The sequence below is a fragment of the Nicotiana tabacum genome, chromosome 23 (assembly GCF_000715075.1).
Source record: "Nicotiana tabacum cultivar K326 chromosome 23, ASM71507v2, whole genome shotgun sequence".
NCBI classification, from domain to species: Eukaryota; Viridiplantae; Streptophyta; class Magnoliopsida; order Solanales; family Solanaceae; genus Nicotiana; species Nicotiana tabacum.
Window position 1 is genome coordinate 112,294,390 of NC_134102.1, and position 17,509 is coordinate 112,311,898.

The 17,509-nt window shown below is 36.3% G+C and overlaps 2 protein-coding genes across 2 annotated transcripts; one reads left to right on the plus strand and one right to left on the minus strand.

The window, feature by feature from the left end:
- Positions 1-1,007: 1,007 nt before the first annotated feature.
- LOC107831422 (serine/threonine-protein kinase BSK1-like) lies at positions 1,008-11,865 on the plus strand. The gene is made up of 9 exons (XM_075246893.1): positions 1,008-1,404; positions 1,939-2,074; positions 2,721-2,854; positions 3,021-3,126; positions 6,856-6,941; positions 9,653-9,841; positions 10,283-10,447; positions 10,531-10,644; positions 11,454-11,865. The coding sequence occupies exons 1-9, from the start codon at positions 1,084-1,086 to the stop codon at positions 11,706-11,708; spliced, it is 1,506 nt and encodes a 501-aa protein (XP_075102994.1). The 5' UTR covers positions 1,008-1,083; the 3' UTR covers positions 11,709-11,865.
- On the minus strand, positions 11,833-15,658 carry LOC107831424 (ATP-dependent zinc metalloprotease FTSH, chloroplastic-like). The gene is made up of 5 exons (XM_016659181.2): positions 14,014-15,658; positions 12,821-13,067; positions 12,549-12,732; positions 12,257-12,428; positions 11,833-12,156 (listed from the first exon to the last, which is right to left on the minus strand). The coding sequence occupies exons 1-5, from the start codon at positions 15,334-15,336 to the stop codon at positions 11,935-11,937; spliced, it is 2,148 nt and encodes a 715-aa protein (XP_016514667.1). The 5' UTR covers positions 15,337-15,658; the 3' UTR covers positions 11,833-11,934.
- Between the last annotated feature and the right edge of the window lie 1,851 nt (positions 15,659-17,509).

Genomic DNA, 17,509 nt, shown 5'->3' on the forward strand with positions numbered 1-17,509 from the left:
TTTAGCATAAATATTCAATTGAGTAATTACGTTCTACTCAATTTAGTTGGAATCATTATATGAGGATACTTTAATCCATGCACTTCCAACCAAATCAAAGCTAGTTTGTCATTTGAATAATAACAACAAATAATTTCTTTAATATTTTTAGAAACCGAAGCTTTAGCTGTACTACTGCCACCTAAGCACTTCCTATATGGTACAATATTTAATATCCCAGCCCCAAAAGCAAAATCAAGAAATAACTCTCATTTTATATGATATAGTTTAATTGGATACAAAATTGTAAAAAAATTAAATTATATATATATATATATATATATATATATATATATATATAATCATAAAAGAATTGGATTGGATAAATAAAAAGTTTATTATTAATTTTTGTTTAAAATATTCTTCTTTTTAGGACAAGACTTAATAGGAAATTATTATATAAATTGGAGTAAATCAAGTACTTAGTAACTATTGGAATATTTACGTGTTAATTTTTTCCTTACCAAGACAAGATTAGCATTCTTACATAAAAATATTATTTTATCAATTTAGTTGGAATCATTATATGAAGATACTTTAACCCAAGCACTTTCCAACCAAATCAAAGCTAGCTTGTCATTTGAGAATAATAACAACATAAATAATCTCTGTAATATCCTTAGAAACCTAAGCTTTAGCTGTACTACTACCACCTAAGCACTTCCTATATGGTACAATATTTTAATATTCCAGCTCCAAAAACTCCAAAAGCAAAATTATGGAACAAGTTATCCTACTCTTTTCGTCCTATTTTATATGATACAATTTAAGTAGACGAAAAATTTAAAAAAAATAATTTTACGACCTAAAATAATTATATATAAAGTTTATTATTAGATTATTAAACAAAAAATATTATTATTTTAAGACAAGACTTAAAAGGAAATTGCAATTTGGAATATTTACATGTGTTAATCTCTTACCTTCCCAAGACAAAATTAGTATTCTTACAATAATAGTCCCCATTTGGTCATATGCCTTTCAACTGAAAGTCAGTCTTTAAAGACAATTACAGAGTTCGTTCGTGTTGTGTGTAAAACTCCAATGGGGTGTTGGCACTCTTCTTTGAGCTCCAAAGACCCTACCTCCGACCACCGCCATGTTCACACCCACAAACCTCCTCGTTTCTCTAACGGCACCACCGCCGCAGCTCCCGCCGTGTCTGACGGCGGCGTACCTGCCTTCTCTGAGTTTTCATTAGCTGAGCTCAAAACAGCTACTAATAACTTTAGCTCCGAATTTATAGTTTCTGAAAGCGGCGAAAAGGCGCCGAATGTGGTTTACAAAGGTCGTCTACAGAATCGCCGGTGGATCGCTGTTAAGAAATTTACTAAATTGGCCTGGCCTGATCCTAAACAATTCGCGGTATTTTATGCCCTCTACTTCTGATTTAATTTTTTCTGTTTCCTATTAAATTATGTTTGATATGGCGAAAAATGTATTTTTAGACATTGTTTTGCTTGATAATTTCAATATTCCAATGTTTGATTACCTTTATTCGAGAAAAAGTGTTTTTTAAAGTTTCCCCTCCTAGTGGAAAAACTGGACTTCTTTTGAAAAAAAAATGTTTTTGTAGACTTTGTTTTGCTTGATAAAATCATATTCCAATGTTTGATTACTTTGAATCGTGAAAAAATGTGTTTTTAAAGGAGATGTTTTTTTTCCGAAAAATGACTTCTTGAAGAATTACTGGTATGCTAAATAAAAATGTTTTGAAAATTATTTTGCATAGTTTGGCTACCCTGAATTGAATAAAGGTAATAACTTGGTTATGAAAAATGAGTTTGTTATAGCATTTTTCACAAAAGTTTTCTTGTTTAACAAATGCGCTCATATTTTTCTCCTTCTTTTGAGACTTTCTAATGGGGTTTGTGTTTTTTGTTTGATGGTGTGTTGTAGGATGAAGCTTGGGGTGTTGGGAAGTTGAGACATAAAAGGGTCGCCAATTTGATAGGTTACTGCTGCGATGGTGATGAGAGACTGCTTGTAGCTGAATATATGCCCAACGATACACTTGCAAAACATCTGTTTCACTGTATGTTTATCTTGTTGCAAAGTTGTTAATTTTTTCACTTCTGTATTTATGCTGAGATTGGAACTTCAATGCTGATGCTCTTCTTTCATAGATAAGAGAAACCACAAGATTATTTGATTGCTCACTGTTGGAAAGATCACGAGTTAACAGTTACTGCATCTGTTTAATAAGTGTTTGCAAAATATTGACTTGATTTTGTGGTTTATTAACCGACTAATGTCTTGGCTATTTTTCTCCTTAATAGCATTTAACTTATTTAAAGGAACAAAAGGGTTGTTTGGCATTTTATCGCAAAGAGATGCTTGTTAGATTTTCTTAACCACCAAAGCCTATTAACAAACCTATATACGATTAACTAGTAGGACAGATTTCCTTTAGGATTGAAAATAGGAAAGAGGTATTCGGAGAGCTTCAGATTTGTGCTAATAGGTGTGTGTTTAGCTCTCTTAGCACACGTTTATGCTGTATGTTTTGCTTGCTTGAGTTGTTGTTACACCATCTTTTATAACTTGAATTAGACTTCTAGCTTTTGCATGCTTTGTATGGCTTGATGGTCAGTCCTGAATTCACATAATTTGTCCCTCATTTATCTGATAGAGTATCTTAGAACTTATGGCTTCAGAATTGCTTGTTTGCTTCTATGCAGGGGAAAATCAAACGCTTGAATGGGCCATGCGTTTAAGAGTGGCTTTATATATTGCTGAGGCATTGAATTATTGTAGCTGTGAAGGTCGACCATTATACCATGATTTGAACGCATATAGGGTTCTCTTCGATGAGGTGTTCTGCTGGATCTCTTCTTTTTTGAGCTTGAAATTTTTTATTCACTCCCTAGGGTGATAGCTATCCCATTTCATCCACCTTCCTTTGTTCCCCTGGACAATTTAGTTTAGTGGGACTTTATGGGTTTTTTGTGCAATGTTAACTTGGTAAAATGTTTGGACAGAATGGCGATCCCCGTCTTTCTTGTTTTGGGCTGATGAAAAATAGCAGGGATGGTAAAAGTTACAGTACCAACCTTGCTTATACACCTCCTGAGTACTTAAGAAATGGTAAGTTTTCCATTCTTTTTTTTCCTTGCATTTGTTGCTAGTTTTATAATTTTTTTCCTTTAACCATTACTTCCATATATACAATAACGATGTTAGACTTCGTGATAGTTGGGTCTTGGACCAAACTAACTGATAGGTAATATGATTTATCAATGTTGGCTGGTGGGATTTTGAAAAAGAAAACCATTACACGTATTATATATGAAAAAGCATGGAGTATTTTTGTTCTCGGCTCATGAATGGATGAATATAAACCAAGATAAACGTCTTAAATCCTTGACGGCCAGAATTAATCTTTGCTCCAGCGGCATGTGAAATATCTCCAGATTATTTCAAATCCATAGCATAGAAGAAATTGAAGCCGTTATGCACCCAAGGTGTGGCTTTGTGGTCATTGAAGTTGGTTGAGAACCATGGGGTCTCTGGTTCAAATCCCAGTACCGGAGGCAAAATCAGTAGGTGATTTTTTTTCATTTGTCCAAGCCTTGATGGATAGAGTTATCGGGTACTTGTGCTCCTGCGAGTTAGCAGGTATCCCATAAAATTAGTCGAGGTACACACAAGCTAATCGGAACGCCATCGTTATTAGCAGGAGAATAAGAAGAGAGTAAATGAAGTATTATGAGTAAGATGTGATAAATGGGTGATAACGGTAAATCAAAATATGATATGATGACAGAGTCTATAGTCAAGTGAAGGAAAAGACAAGAGGTGACAGGACTTGACACAATAAAAAAGTATAGGCCAAAAATCATATCCTCATTTCGAGAAATGAGTTGGTGCGTCCAACGTGATTACCAAAACAAAAAAATTTAGATCCCCGGAGTAAAAGAAATCAGCACGGGCTAGTAAACAAGATAAAATGAAAATCAATTAGGGATCGAATGAGGTGATGATAGTTGACATCAAGAGAATTTCAAAGATCGCATTCCAGCAATAATACAATCGACAACAGAAGAATACCTTTAAAGGTTACTCAGGAAGACGCTTCCCTAAAGCAATCACTTTGAGCAAAGTTAAGCTTAAGGGACTAAGTGTTCCAGTTACACTAGGTATCTGATACCGTCGTGTGTAAGATATTCAATTATCCTTGGTACATAAGGGTTACTGCAAGGCGAGTAAGAATCAATAAAGACGTGAAAAAATGTCGAAGATGAAGAGGTAAAATATTTATAAGTAAGTCTTCGTAGCATTAAATGTTAATACTCCCCTAAAGGGGGGAAGATGGTGTAATATGATATTAAGGCGGAGTTAAGTGGTTTAGGTAACTATGGAACAGTAAAGGAAGAATGCAGTAAATGGCGAAAGGAATGATATTGCATTTATTCATATCCTACAGACATGATACGACTCCAGAACATTATGCAAGCACGACGCCGGAGAGAGACAGTAAGGATTCCCACACTAGATGTTATTGATAAATAAGTGTGAATGAACACTTGATCCATTAGGAGCCAGTGCAAAAGTTAAGTTAAGACAGAAGACATAACCCAAGAGAGGTTACCCAGAATGTAAATATGAGCATGGACTGACGAGTAGTTAGTAGTTCATTCAAGAATTCAGGAAGAGCCTAGTCATGGCTAGACAAGAGGTCTCAGATAAATCAGTAGATCATGTAAGATAAGCGAACTGATAGGTAATATGATTTATCAATGTTGGCTGGTGGGATTTTGAAAAAGAAAACCATTACACGTATTATATATGAAAAAGCATGGAGTATTTTTGTTCTCGGCTCATGAATGGATGAATATAAACCAAGATAAACGTCTTAAATCCTTGACGGCCAGAATTAATCTTTGCTCCAGCGGCATGTGAAATATCTCCAGATTATTTCAAATCCATAGCATAGAAGAAATTGAAGCCGTTATGCACCCAAGGTGTGGCTTTGTGGTCATTGAAGTTGGTTGAGAACCATGGGGTCTCTGGTTCAAATCCCAGTACCGGAGGCAAAATCAGTAGGTGATTTTTTTTCATTTGTCCAAGCCTTGATGGATAGAGTTATCGGGTACTTGTGCTCCTGCGAGTTAGCAGGTATCCCATAAAATTAGTCGAGGTACACACAAGCTAATCGGAACGCCATCGTTATTTAAAAAAAAAAGAACTTGAAGCCGCTACTTCCTTTAAGATCCGTATTCTGCTCCTCACTATTTGTTGAGGAGGAGCCCAGATCTGCCACCTTTTGATCTTACATATGAAACTCCCATGGGAAGCGAGCCTAATATTTACATCCTGAAGACTGATTTACAAATGAAATTGAGATGTCACGACTCTTGAATAGATCAAGCAAAAGTAGAGTGGAGATCTTTAAAAAAAATGTTCAATGACACTGCAAGTAAAATAAAATAAAAAAAATAACATGAAGAAAATATTAGCCAGTGCCTTTGTCATTCATGTAATATGGTATAGTTAGCATAACCAAGACGCCTCAACTGAACTGCATGCCACATTTGCTGATGGCTACTTATTTAGATGTCCAACTAAGGGTGTGTTTGGTTTGAAAAATGTTTTCCAATTTTCCCATGTTTGGTTGGCTTAAATGTTTTGTAAAACATTTTCCAAAACTCTTTTCCAACCTTCCTCCCATTCCCCATCCCCACCAATCCACCCCATACCCCCACCCTACCCTCCTCCGCCCTAAATAGAAATATTATTAATAGTACTTTCTTTTCATGTTATAGATAGATTATTTTTTTTCATTTCAACAAATGAGTATTTTCTTTTCATGATATAAAAAAAGTTTTTTTTTTCATTTTAACAAAAAAAAAAGTTATTTCTTTTCATGATGTAGAAAAAATATTTTCTTTCATTTCAACAAAATGAGTAAATTATTTTCATGTTGTAGAAGATGAGTATTTCAACACATTTGTTCCTTTGGATTTGTGTGTATTTTTAGAAGAATAATTAAATTCTTGAAGAAAATAGAGTAATGAAAATGTTGGGTATTTTGGGGGGTGGCATAAAAAATTATTTTCTAAAAAAAAAAATTCTACTCTGTAACCAAACACTAGAAAATATTTTTCGAGAAAAGGTTTTCACTCACCAACCAAACAAGGGAAAATAAGTGATAAAATCACTCATTTTTCATGAAAATATTTTCCTTCATACCAAACACACCCTAAAATGAGATGGAAATGCTGTAACGTAAGTAAGGATCTCTCTCTTTAATCCCAACGAAAAAGCAACAGTGAATAAATTTTCAATTGATTTTCTGTGGTGTTTGCAACTCTATCAATCGAATGTACAGGGAATTTCCCTTAACTCTTTGACGGATGGTCCATTGCCAAATAAACAATTTATTTCTTATGGCAAGAACCTTGCTTGATAATCTGGAAGTATCTGGCATCATTAGCTGGAAGTTGATATTGGGGAGGGCTATGGTATCATTTTCGTACCGTTCTAAGGCAATATGCTATCACTATCCGAGTGCCTAGAATTTTGTAATCGTTGAAAGTATGATCCTTAATTTTCGTGTACTTATCCTACCATCTTGTGTGCTTATCTTCTTTTGTTAGATGTTGGATGGGGTTTGAGAGGGGAAAGGGGAAGGGGAGGAGAGGATGCTGAACTTATGTGGACGTAATCCTTTCAACTAAAAAATATTGCAAGAGATTGTTACAGGCCTGCATGAGAGATTTTGTTGATATCTCTGTGTTCTATATACTATCATTTCAGTATCTAAGTGCTATTAGGAGATGGAAAGTTTTTGTTAAACTGTCATTTCTTTTGCAGGGAGAGTTACTCCAGAAAGTGTTGTTTTCAGTTTTGGGACAGTCCTCTTGGACCTCCTAAGTGGAAAGCATATCCCTCCTGGTCATGTAAGTTTCTAAATTCCTTTCATGTTTGATGAGTAAGTTAAAAACATTCCTGTAATGTTATGTCGGTGGTCCTACCGCACGACCCATTTAGACTTCTCTAGTTCTCTTTTATGAAAGAAAAGAAAACATGTTAGAGAGAAGATTGTTGTTTGAGGGCTTTTGTGGGACCTTGAGGTTCAAATATCAGAGAAGTATTTGGGCTAAGACCACAGATGGGTACTGATTTCGAGAATGAAAGATTTATGGGAAGAAATAGGCATAGGGCTGTTTGGTACCTGTGAACAGTGAAGTGAATAATACACTGGGAACTCAACCGGAATTGCCTAGGAACAACTGCCTGAGGTGATGCTTCATGAACACTCAAGAAACAACAAAAGGCCTCAAAAAATTCAACGTGAAGTCTTTCACCAACATTAAACTGAAATGTTATATGGTTACTTGCGAGCTACCAGCTTCGGGATCCCAGTGGGATTACACAAAATGGGTAAATATTTAATAAGTTACCTAAGGAGTCATCAGGGAAAATTCACTTCAGAGTGAGTTAGCCAAACCAACATTACCAAAATGACTTTGACTGTAGTACCTGGCAGCAATATAAAATCAAAATTGTAACTTAAAGTGAACCTAACTAAAACATTCTTTACGGTTTTCCTGAATAGAAAGAAGGATCTTTTATTTCCCTCTCTTGTCAAGAATTCCAGGCTGCCAAGAAACTGTCCAGGCCCCTCTTCTTCTAGCCACTATTGCTAGGCATACTCCCTAATCAACTTATGCATCCAAAGTGTAGTGCAAAAATCTATCGCAGCTCTCTCATGTACTCGGTAATGGACAAAATGCACAAATCACAGCGGCTAGAAGAATCATAAGCTGCATGGAATTGTCAAAAGGATCAATGAGGATTGGGGGAATGACATCAGTGCTGCTCAATGCCCTTGTTGTTCTCCAGTAGAATGTTCGGGAGGAAAGGCGCAGTAATGCATACACCAACTAAGCCTAAATCCCAATCAGCAATATATATCCTCTATCTACTCCGCTCTGCTTGAACCTGTTCTTTTTTTAAAAATAGTTTTTTCACCACACCAATTACTGATGTAACATGTGCCTTGGAGAGCGCGTTCCAAATCATTCTTTATCTTCCTCTTCAATTTGTTTAGTTTTGTGTTGGAATCAACTTAGCAGAATATCTTTACTCTTATCTGGGTGCGGTATCATCATGGAGTAAGCTGGTATTTATGATATTATTCCATTTTAAGGAAGTATATTAGATCATCTTGAATACCTAGTGTAGCATAATCATTGTGAGCGCACCTTTCCCATCCTTGGTGGGTAGGTTTATCCAACATCTGTGCTTGTGTGCTAAAGCAACTAGTCCTGTGGATTAGTTGTGGTATGCTCAAGTTGACACGGACACTCTGGTAAATTTTGTTTTTCAAAAAAGGAGGAAGAAAAAGTTAAGTAATACCAAGTAACATTCTTCTTTCTGCCACTTCACTTGAATAGGAATGGTCTTTTGGTTGCAGAAACCATCTCAGCTATTTGAATTGTTGGAGATAATCAAATTGTCTATATTATGGAAACATGGTGATATATATATCGAACTATTATACCAAATCATTGATGTATCTTTTCCTTTTTCATTTTTGCGGCCCGTTCCCCAAAATAATAAGCTAACTTTAGAATATACATTGGCCTTGTGACTCATTAAAAATATTACCGATCTTTGTGACAGGCCTTTTGATCTGACTTGGCTTTCTTACTTTTATATTGATCAATGAAAAGGATCTATATGGTGCGTGGAATTTCATGTGTCTCTAGTTACCTTCACCTTAACTTGCCCATTTCCATGCAAATGCTGTTACAACTAATCACGGACAAGGCATGTAATTTTTACAAGTTTGGACAAATATCCCCCCCCCCTCCCAACCAAACCAACAAAATAATCATTTGGCTCTTTGGAGATTCTCAATTTTATTCGAGATCTATGTGGTCTTTGGTGCTCTAAAACATTTATTTGCTTCCATTCCTTGGGAACTTGGCTATCCATCTGGTGAAATTGGGATATTAGAGGTTTCATACTGAGTTCTGACTCCCTTTTTTGAGGTTAAGATTATTGAAACCTCATTTACATACTTACACCAATGTCTTCATATTCAGATACGGAGTAGAAGTACATGATTTATTAATTATTAGCTGGAGCTAGTGTTGTCTTTACAAAGAAAACATGGAAATAGTCTGCTGGAGGTTCTTGAAGTTGGATTACTGCATAAGTGGATAACTAAAACCGTTGTTATGTTTATAATAATTTAGGTTGCGCTGACTGGAATTCGCTAAAATCAAATTTACTCCAATGTGGGCTAGTGCCTGCCGTTTTTATCATGATCTTCCAGTGCTGGACAAAAATTTAGCAGGACACTTGCACATTAGACCAGGAAGAATAGGAGTTTGGAGTTGTATTAGATAAGCATGTTTCACCTTGGATTTTATCTACCTTCGCCTCATTCTTCTGAAATTAAAAAGAGCGAATACATATAATATTAACTTAGTCGTATAATATATGCCTTTGCCTTTTCCCCGAAGAGGAGCAATTCCATTTTGGCACAGGTGTCTAATCAGTATTTACTCTTCTCTCTCTGTTTTCTAATAAAAAACATATCTTGTTTTTGATTTCCAATTTGAGATTTATGTGCTTATTTCATACCTTTACATGTTAGGCACTTGATATGATCCGGGGCAAAAACATTCTTCTGTTAATGGATTCACATTTGGAGGGAAATTTCTCAACAGAAGAGGCAACTGTGGTTCTTGATCTGGCTTCAAGATGCTTGCAGTACGAACCTAGGGAGCGACCAAATATCAAAGATCTCGTTACAACACTCAGTCCATTACAAAGTAAACCTGAAGTTAGTCCTCTCTCTTTACTTTCTTATTTAGAACAAATCTTTTGGTATTTTTAAAAATAGGTTGTCTCAGTATTGTGATTTTGAATATTTGGCTTTGTTAAGAGTCATGCTGTCCTCTGAACTATGCACCATTGTTTACCAGCTAATTTACTTTTTTGTTCTCTGTGTGTTCACTAACTTCTCCTGCCTTCTCACTTGGAAAACCATGTTGAAAATAAAGAAGCTTATATTGCTGCTAAACTTGCTATTTTGGGTTTCAGCTAGCAGAACTACCAAAACTTATGGATATGGTCTTGCTTTTCTCGTTTCTCCTCAACCTCGAGATAGTCTTATCTTCTTGTCTCTTTTGCATTTATGCACATATGTTATTTTTCTTATGAATAGTAACTGTGACAAATAACATTACTGAAGGTTGAAAGTGTTCCCGACATCTGCTTTCAGGTTGCATCTCATGTGATGCTCGGAATTCCTAAGAATGAGGAAGCTCCTCCAACCCCACAGCACCCCCTTTCTGCCATGGGCGATGCTTGTTCAAGAATGGATCTCACAGCCATTCATCAAATTTTGGTGATGATACACTACAAAGATGACGAAGGGACAAATGAGGTAATTCTTCTGACAAGTATGTGACTCGAGAACTGTTTTTACTGTTCACTCTTTAAATTGATGAGGTGAACCAACTGATGTAGTTATCTTTCCAAGAATGGACCCAACAAATGAGGGATATGTTAGAGGCGAGAAAGCGTGGGGACTTGGCCTTTCGGGACAAGGAATTCAAGACGGCCATAGATTGTTATTCTCAGGTACATCTTTCTCAACAAAAGTTACCAAAATTTGGGGTCGAATGGAAGGTGGCATGCTTTCATTTGCATCCTCCAATTTTTAATGTATCCGAAGTTTGGAAAAAAAATTTCGATGCGTCAATTCAATTGACAATGCTCTCTTTACTCAACCATTCGACTGGAGAGACTTGGGCTTTTATCTCACATTTAAGTGACTTCTGTGCGCCTCATCCTGTATGGTACATGGTGTTCCATTCCAGGAGGGGTGGGGATGGTAGGTGTTGTGTGTCTTTCTCCGAAGTTTGAAAACCTTAGATGCTTCAAACCATTACCAGTGTCAATGCTCTCTTTAGTCAACCATTCAACTGGAGGAGCTTCTGTCTGGGGCTTTTATTTCAAATTTGAGTGACAACTGTGCACTTAATCCTATAAGGCACATAGTGTTGTTAATCAAGGTGGTAACTTGTTGTTAGGCGCGGTCATGTTACTCTGTGTAGCTCACTTGTCTATGCAATGAATGGACTCCATGTGCTGCTGATAATCTAGCATAACAGAAACCAACTTTTTGGGAAAAAATTAGTGTGTGCTGCTTATTTAGAGGGACAAATTTCTCACGTGTTTGATAGTTTACACCATAAGTTCTTTTCCAGTGTAGTTCATTGAGCAATATAGCTCGTGTCTTCTATTCTTATTGAGTCATGTAAGATTTAGCTCAGTTTTTATTCAATGGTGGTGTCCTGCTTAGCTTTTTTAATTTGGATAGCATGAACCAACTAAAGAATGCTTCATATTAAGAATATATGCTTGTTATATTCTTGTCTTAATTGCAGTTCATAGATGTCGGAACAATGGTATCACCAACTGTTTATGCTCGGAGAAGCCTTTGCTATCTTATGTGTGATCAACCCGATGCGGCCCTTAGAGACGCAATGCAAGCACAATGTGTCTACCCAGAATGGTCCACAGCATTTTACATGCAGGCAGTTGCCCTTTCCAAGTTAGACATGCACAAAGACGCAGCTGATATGTTGAATGAAGCTGCAACTCTAGAAGAAAAAAGGCAGCGAGGTGGAAGAGGATCTTGATACTGCCAAATCTGTATCATTCTTTTGTAACCCTGGTCCAATCAATTGTTTTTGTTTTCGCAAAATTAACTAAACTCCTGTATCATTTGGTTTGAGACTCAAGATTAATTTACTGACTCGGTAGTTTGTTCACTATAATTGGTGAAAATAATTAAAATAATTTCCAATGTGTACATTTGTATGTATAATATTTTTTACAACTTAGCATTGAAGATACATTGATGACTTATGAAATATATAGCTCGGCCTTGCCATCAATGAAAAGGCTCATGAACTCTTCACCGTCAACAGTTTCTTTCTCAATCAGCAGTTGAGCAAGTTTGTGTAGGATGTCAATGTGAGTTGTGATTATTTGCGTTGCCCTCGCGTATGCTTTATCCACCAATTCCCTTACTTCAGCATCAACAATGTCGGCTGTAGCCATGGAATAGTCTTTCTGGGTTGACATCTTTTATGTAACAAATCCAAATAAAGGCATGGTTAGTTAACAACACTCTTTAGTGCACTGAAACAATTTATGACAGATAAGTTTGAAAGAAAATGAGTACCTGCTGGCCCAAGAAAGGGTTCCCTCCACCTCCACCAATGGCAACTTGGCCAATCTTTTTGCTGAAACCAAGCCTCTCAACCATCTGTCTCGCCACTCGTGAAACTTGCATGAAATCATTAGATGCCCCAGTTGTAACATTGTCTTGTCCAAAAATGACCTCCTCAGCAACTCTGCAAAAGCAAACAAAGTCAGGAAGTAAGAATAGAATAGATAGACAGATAAAAAGAATAGTACAAAGGGAAAAGAAACTTTCCAATATGAGATTCATAAGCATGCTATTATAAACTGACCTTCCACCAAGTGCAACTGCCATCTGATTCTCCAGGTAGCTCCTGCTGTAGAGGCCAGACTCAAGTCTCTCTTCACTTGGGGCAAAGAAGGTAAGACCACCAGCTTGGCCACGTGGAATTATAGAGATTTTGGCAACAGGATCGTACTCCGGCATGAGTGCACCAACCAAAGCATGACCAGCCTCTGTAATCCAAATGTACACGTTATTTAGAATAATTGTTGTATAAATAGTTCATGAAAAAGGGTTGACTGACAGGTAGTGTTTTCGTACCATGGTAAGCAACCAGCTTCTTCTTCTCATCTGAGACAACAGCGTTTTTCTTTTCTGGCCCAGCAATTATTCTTTCCAGAGCATCAGATATCTCATCCTTGCTTATTTCCTTAAGGTCACGCCTAGCTGCCAGGATGGCTGCTTCATTCATCAAGTTCTGCAAATCTGCACCAGTGAAACCTGGTGTTCTCCTAGCAATCTTATCAAAGTCTACATCCTTTGCAAGGGCCTTTCCTCTAGAGTGGACCTGTCAAGAAAGGGGTATCAGTAGGTAAGACAAAGAATAGGCAAGAAATAAGTATATGATTTTGCAAAAGGAAAAGGTACAAATTTGCCATGCACTATCCGAAATTGCTCAATTTTGCCCTATGTTATACTTTTAGTTCATTCATACAAACCATCTCATATTGTCCCTTGCCATGAGCTCCATCGTGAAATGGATGGACTCCACGTGTCCAAATTCTCTGAGAAAAATGTTCCTCTACTTTCGAGTTTCGACTATTGTTTAAAATTACCTTCAGCTTGGAGCTCCGTTAGGGGTCCGCAGTAAATGATACTTTCCTCATGGCGGGGGTAAGATTAGACCAAATGTTTAACGGAGGGAAAAGTTGCTCAATCGGATAGTATAGAGGCAAATTGACCCTTTACCCTTTTGCAATTCGGGGAATAGACAGGAATATTTCATGCTAGTGACTTCTACAATCAGCTATGTTTTTTTAAAATGGCATGTGCATTTTCTATTTCGAAATTATACATCTTTCGGCTGCAACTCTCTTTTTGTTCTTTTACTAATTTTCCTAATAATAAACCTGCACGTACAGAGCTGGATATCTAATTGTTCTTTTCTACAACAACAACAACAAACCCAGTGTATTCCCACAAGTGGGGTATGGGGAGGGTAGTGTGTATGCAGACCTTACCCCTACCTTTAAAAAGGCAGAGAGCCTGTTTCCGGTAGACCCTCGGCTTAGGACTAATTGTTCTTTTCTGCAGATGTTAAAACAGCATGGAAAAAGGTGAGCCACACATATACACCATCAAATGCATGTAGAATGTAGTTAGTCCACATTGCCCAAATAGAACTGCAGAATATCTGGACAAACATTCATATTCAGATTGCCATTATACTAGGTGAGATTCAAGTTACAGACTACAAAGAGTAAACAATATATAAGTGTTAGAAGTTCACTAACCTGAAGAATCCTGACTCTACCAGCAACATCAGGTCTGTCAACGGTCACTTGTCGATCAAACCTCCCAGGCCTCAACAAGGCAGAATCAAGAACATCTGGTCTATTTGTTGCAGCCAAAACAATAACTCCAGAATTTCCAGAAAACCCATCCATTTCTGTCAACAGTTGATTAATAGTCTGCTCCCTCTCATCATTTCCACCTCCAAGCCCTGCCCCTCTTTGCCTTCCAACAGCATCAATCTCATCAATAAACACAATACAAGGCGCTTTCGACTTCGCCTTCTCAAACAAATCCCTTACTCTAGAAGCTCCCACACCGACAAACAACTCAACAAACTCTGATGCTGCACATGAGAAAAATGGCACACCTGCCTCACCAGCTACTGCTCTAGCCAAAAGTGTCTTACCAGTGCCAGGTGGTCCCACTAAAAGACACCCTTTTGGTATCTTAGCACCTAAAGCAGTATATTTATCAGGATTTTTCAAGAAATCAACAACTTCTTGCAACTCCAACTTGGCCTGATCAGCACCAGCAACATCAGCAAATGTCACTCCAGTTTCAGGCACTTCTTGAAACTTTGACTTCGACCGGCCAAAATCCATTGGCCCGCCAAGCCCGCCAGCCCCACCAGACCCGCCCTGAGCCCGCCGGAACAGGAAAAACAAACCAGCAAAAGCAAGTATGGGAAATAACAAATTCCCAATAACACTAAACAAGCCATTACCACCTTCACCTTCAGAAACAGATATATCAACACCATTCATAGCTAAGATATCAATCAAATCAGGATCATTAGGCACAATTACATTGGCTCTACGGCCATCTACTGCAGTAAGCTGTAAAACAGTTCCATCTTTACTAAATCTAACCCTTTCAACTTTACCCTTTTTCACTGCATTCAAGAACTCACTGTACCTCCACTGAGAACCATCTGGAATGTCAGAGGATGACTGAGCAGCTTGTGGTTTTGGGGCATTCAAGATTAGATTTTGTGAAAAAGGAGATGGATTTAAAGGGTTGGGTTTAGGTGTTTCAGCTTGAACCACTGAAGGGGGTGGAGCTGTTGGTGTTGTGTTGTCAAGAGCAAAGGCTTGCGGAGTTATTGAAGAGAAAAAGAGAGCTGCTAAAGCAGCTTCAGAAGGAAAATTCTTTACTTTATCTGAATTGGGTTTTTTGTTGAGAATTGATTGTGGGACTGGGAAAAACTTTCTTTTGGGGTATAAATGAGAAATCTTTGTGGTTTTGGGGGTGGGAGGAGAAACAAAGATTTGGGATCCAAAGAAGTTGGAAGAGAGCAAGGAATTGGCCATTGAAGAAGCCATAATTAGTTGGGGAAAAAGCTTTGATTAGGTTTCAGTTATATATGGGGTTGGGGAAACGATATTTTGAGTTTTTTTTTTCTTGCAATTATCGGGGTTAAAAGAACCCAATGATAGTGTAGAAATAGTGAAGATTGATGGAGGTTTTTAAGTTGGTTTTTGGTTCTAGTTTGAATCTTGAATAGAAGCCATATACTTGGATGTAGCTTGGATTGCTTTACGTGTTCTGAATGTTATCCAGTCACTTGTTTGATTTTTATGACTTATAACTGGGAAAATTGGAAGGCGCGGAGCCCGCAGAAGTGTACTCGAATTAGCTACTCTCACTTTCATTTTATGAGACTGAATTTGAGTTGACACGTAGACATAGGTAAAATATCTCTCTCTCTATATATATATAAAAGAAGGTTTTGACAAGATAATGTGTCTCTCTCTTCTTATATGGTAGGAAACCTATTTATTTTTTTCTTATTTTTTTGACTTTTTCCTTTCATTTTAACCATTTATTTTAATTTAAAAAATTTATATCCATAACTCACACCTCTTCATTCATTGTGATTTTTCAAGTTGATAACCTTCAATTATTTAATTTGTTATAAATTACATCTTGGATTGTGACTTTTTGAATCCGTAATCCCTATTTGCTTAATGTGTTATAAATTGCATCTTTTTTTCCTTTTTTTACTCACTCATCGTCAACTCTGCATCACACTTTAGTTTTATTTTTGTTGATGAAGAAATAAGTTCTCTTCCTCCATTATTATTTTTTGGGTATTTTTTTACTCTCCTCTCCGATTTTTATTTTCTGCTGCTTGAATTTTCTTTACTGAGTTGCTTTGTGCGTATGAAAAACATTACTACTAAATAGAAATTTATAGTAGAGAGTAGCGGAATCAAAAGTTATGTGTGCGGAAGAAAAAAATTGGTCCTACAAGGTCAATATGCCAGCAATAGTTTTATTGCCTCAGCATCAATCTCTGACACCCTATCAATGTGGCTGACTTTATATTTCAAGTTTTTTGTTTTGTTAACGGAGAGGTAGTTCTCACTTTTTGATTACTTACTTGGTTTGTAGTTATTTTGAATTTTTCACTTCTTTAATTTGTAACATTTTGCTTTATGGGTTGTAATGTTTTGGATTTTTATCTTCTTTTCTTTTGTGTCGGTAGATGCACTCAAAGATAGATCTGAGACTAACAAATATGCGATTTATTCTTATTACCCATTACTCTATATTTCTTTCCTCTCTTTTTTTTTTTTCCAATTAAAATTTTGTTTTTTATGCTTATTAGCATGTTAGTTTTACTTTTTAGATACTCATATTGTCAATGTCATTGCCTAGCTAATTGGGAAACAAACATTTATAACTAAGTGTAGAACTTAATGTTAATGCCTTTATTTTACATATATAAAAAGTTTTTTCTTTTATATTTTTCTTCTTTAAATATACAAATTTATACTTGTATATGGTCACTGCTTTTCCTTTTTTTCCTTTAAATTGTTACAGTAAGGTATTTTTTTGGTGGGAAGTACTAATTATCTGCCAATGATATTGGTAATCATTAATGAATTATCTCACAAAATGTAGGAGTACCGGTAAATGCATAAACAAACGCAATAATGTGCTTATGTATGTTGTTATGTCATATGAATGATTATAAAATTAAAAACTTTCTTACCCATGATTTTGTCGATTTACGAGATCGGTTATTCCGTCTAAAGGCACAATAATCTTACCATTTCTGGTTTTCATGGTTGTTGGGTATTTGGTAGCTTTTATTTTGATAATTTTTCCCAAAAATAAAAAGGTGAATATTTCTTTCCCGCAGCAAAAATAAATAAATGAGTAAAGAAATAGTATATGTGAGAGAATAAGACCGCGTTAGAAAATGATTCATTTTCTTATTACAATTTTAGAAAACTTAAAAAGAGGTTACTATGTGTTAATGAAATAGGATACGGGTGTACGAAAAATCACTAGAAATCAGTAGATGGTTAAAAATATATATGATGGGCACAAGGTGGTGTAACATCTCTCTTAAAAGAAATAATTTCTGTTTCTTTTTTCTCCCTCTTTTATTATCAATTATCTAAATAAATTATTAAGTTTTGACTGTTATTAATAAAATTATTTATACCAACAAATTATTTTTTTGGTTTAATTTTTTATTCTGCT

Coding starts and splice junctions, on each gene's coding strand:
- LOC107831422 (XM_075246893.1), top strand. CDS start 1,084: ATGGGGTGTTGGCACTCTTCTTTGAGCTCCAAAGACCCTACCTCCGAC. Junction 2,855..3,020: donor ATAGGGTTCTCTTCGATGAG/GTGTTCTGCTGG, acceptor ATGTTTGGACAG/AATGGCGATCCCCGTCTTTC. Junction 9,842..10,282: donor CATTACAAAGTAAACCTGAA/GTTAGTCCTCTC, acceptor ATCTGCTTTCAG/GTTGCATCTCATGTGATGCT.
- LOC107831424 (XM_016659181.2), bottom strand. CDS start 15,336: ATGGCTTCTTCAATGGCCAATTCCTTGCTCTCTTCCAACTTCTTTGGA. Junction 12,429..12,548: donor GCAGTTGCACTTGGTGGAAG/GTCAGTTTATAA, acceptor TTGCTTTTGCAG/AGTTGCTGAGGAGGTCATTT. Junction 12,157..12,256: donor ACCCTTTCTTGGGCCAGCAG/GTACTCATTTTC, acceptor GTTACATAAAAG/ATGTCAACCCAGAAAGACTA.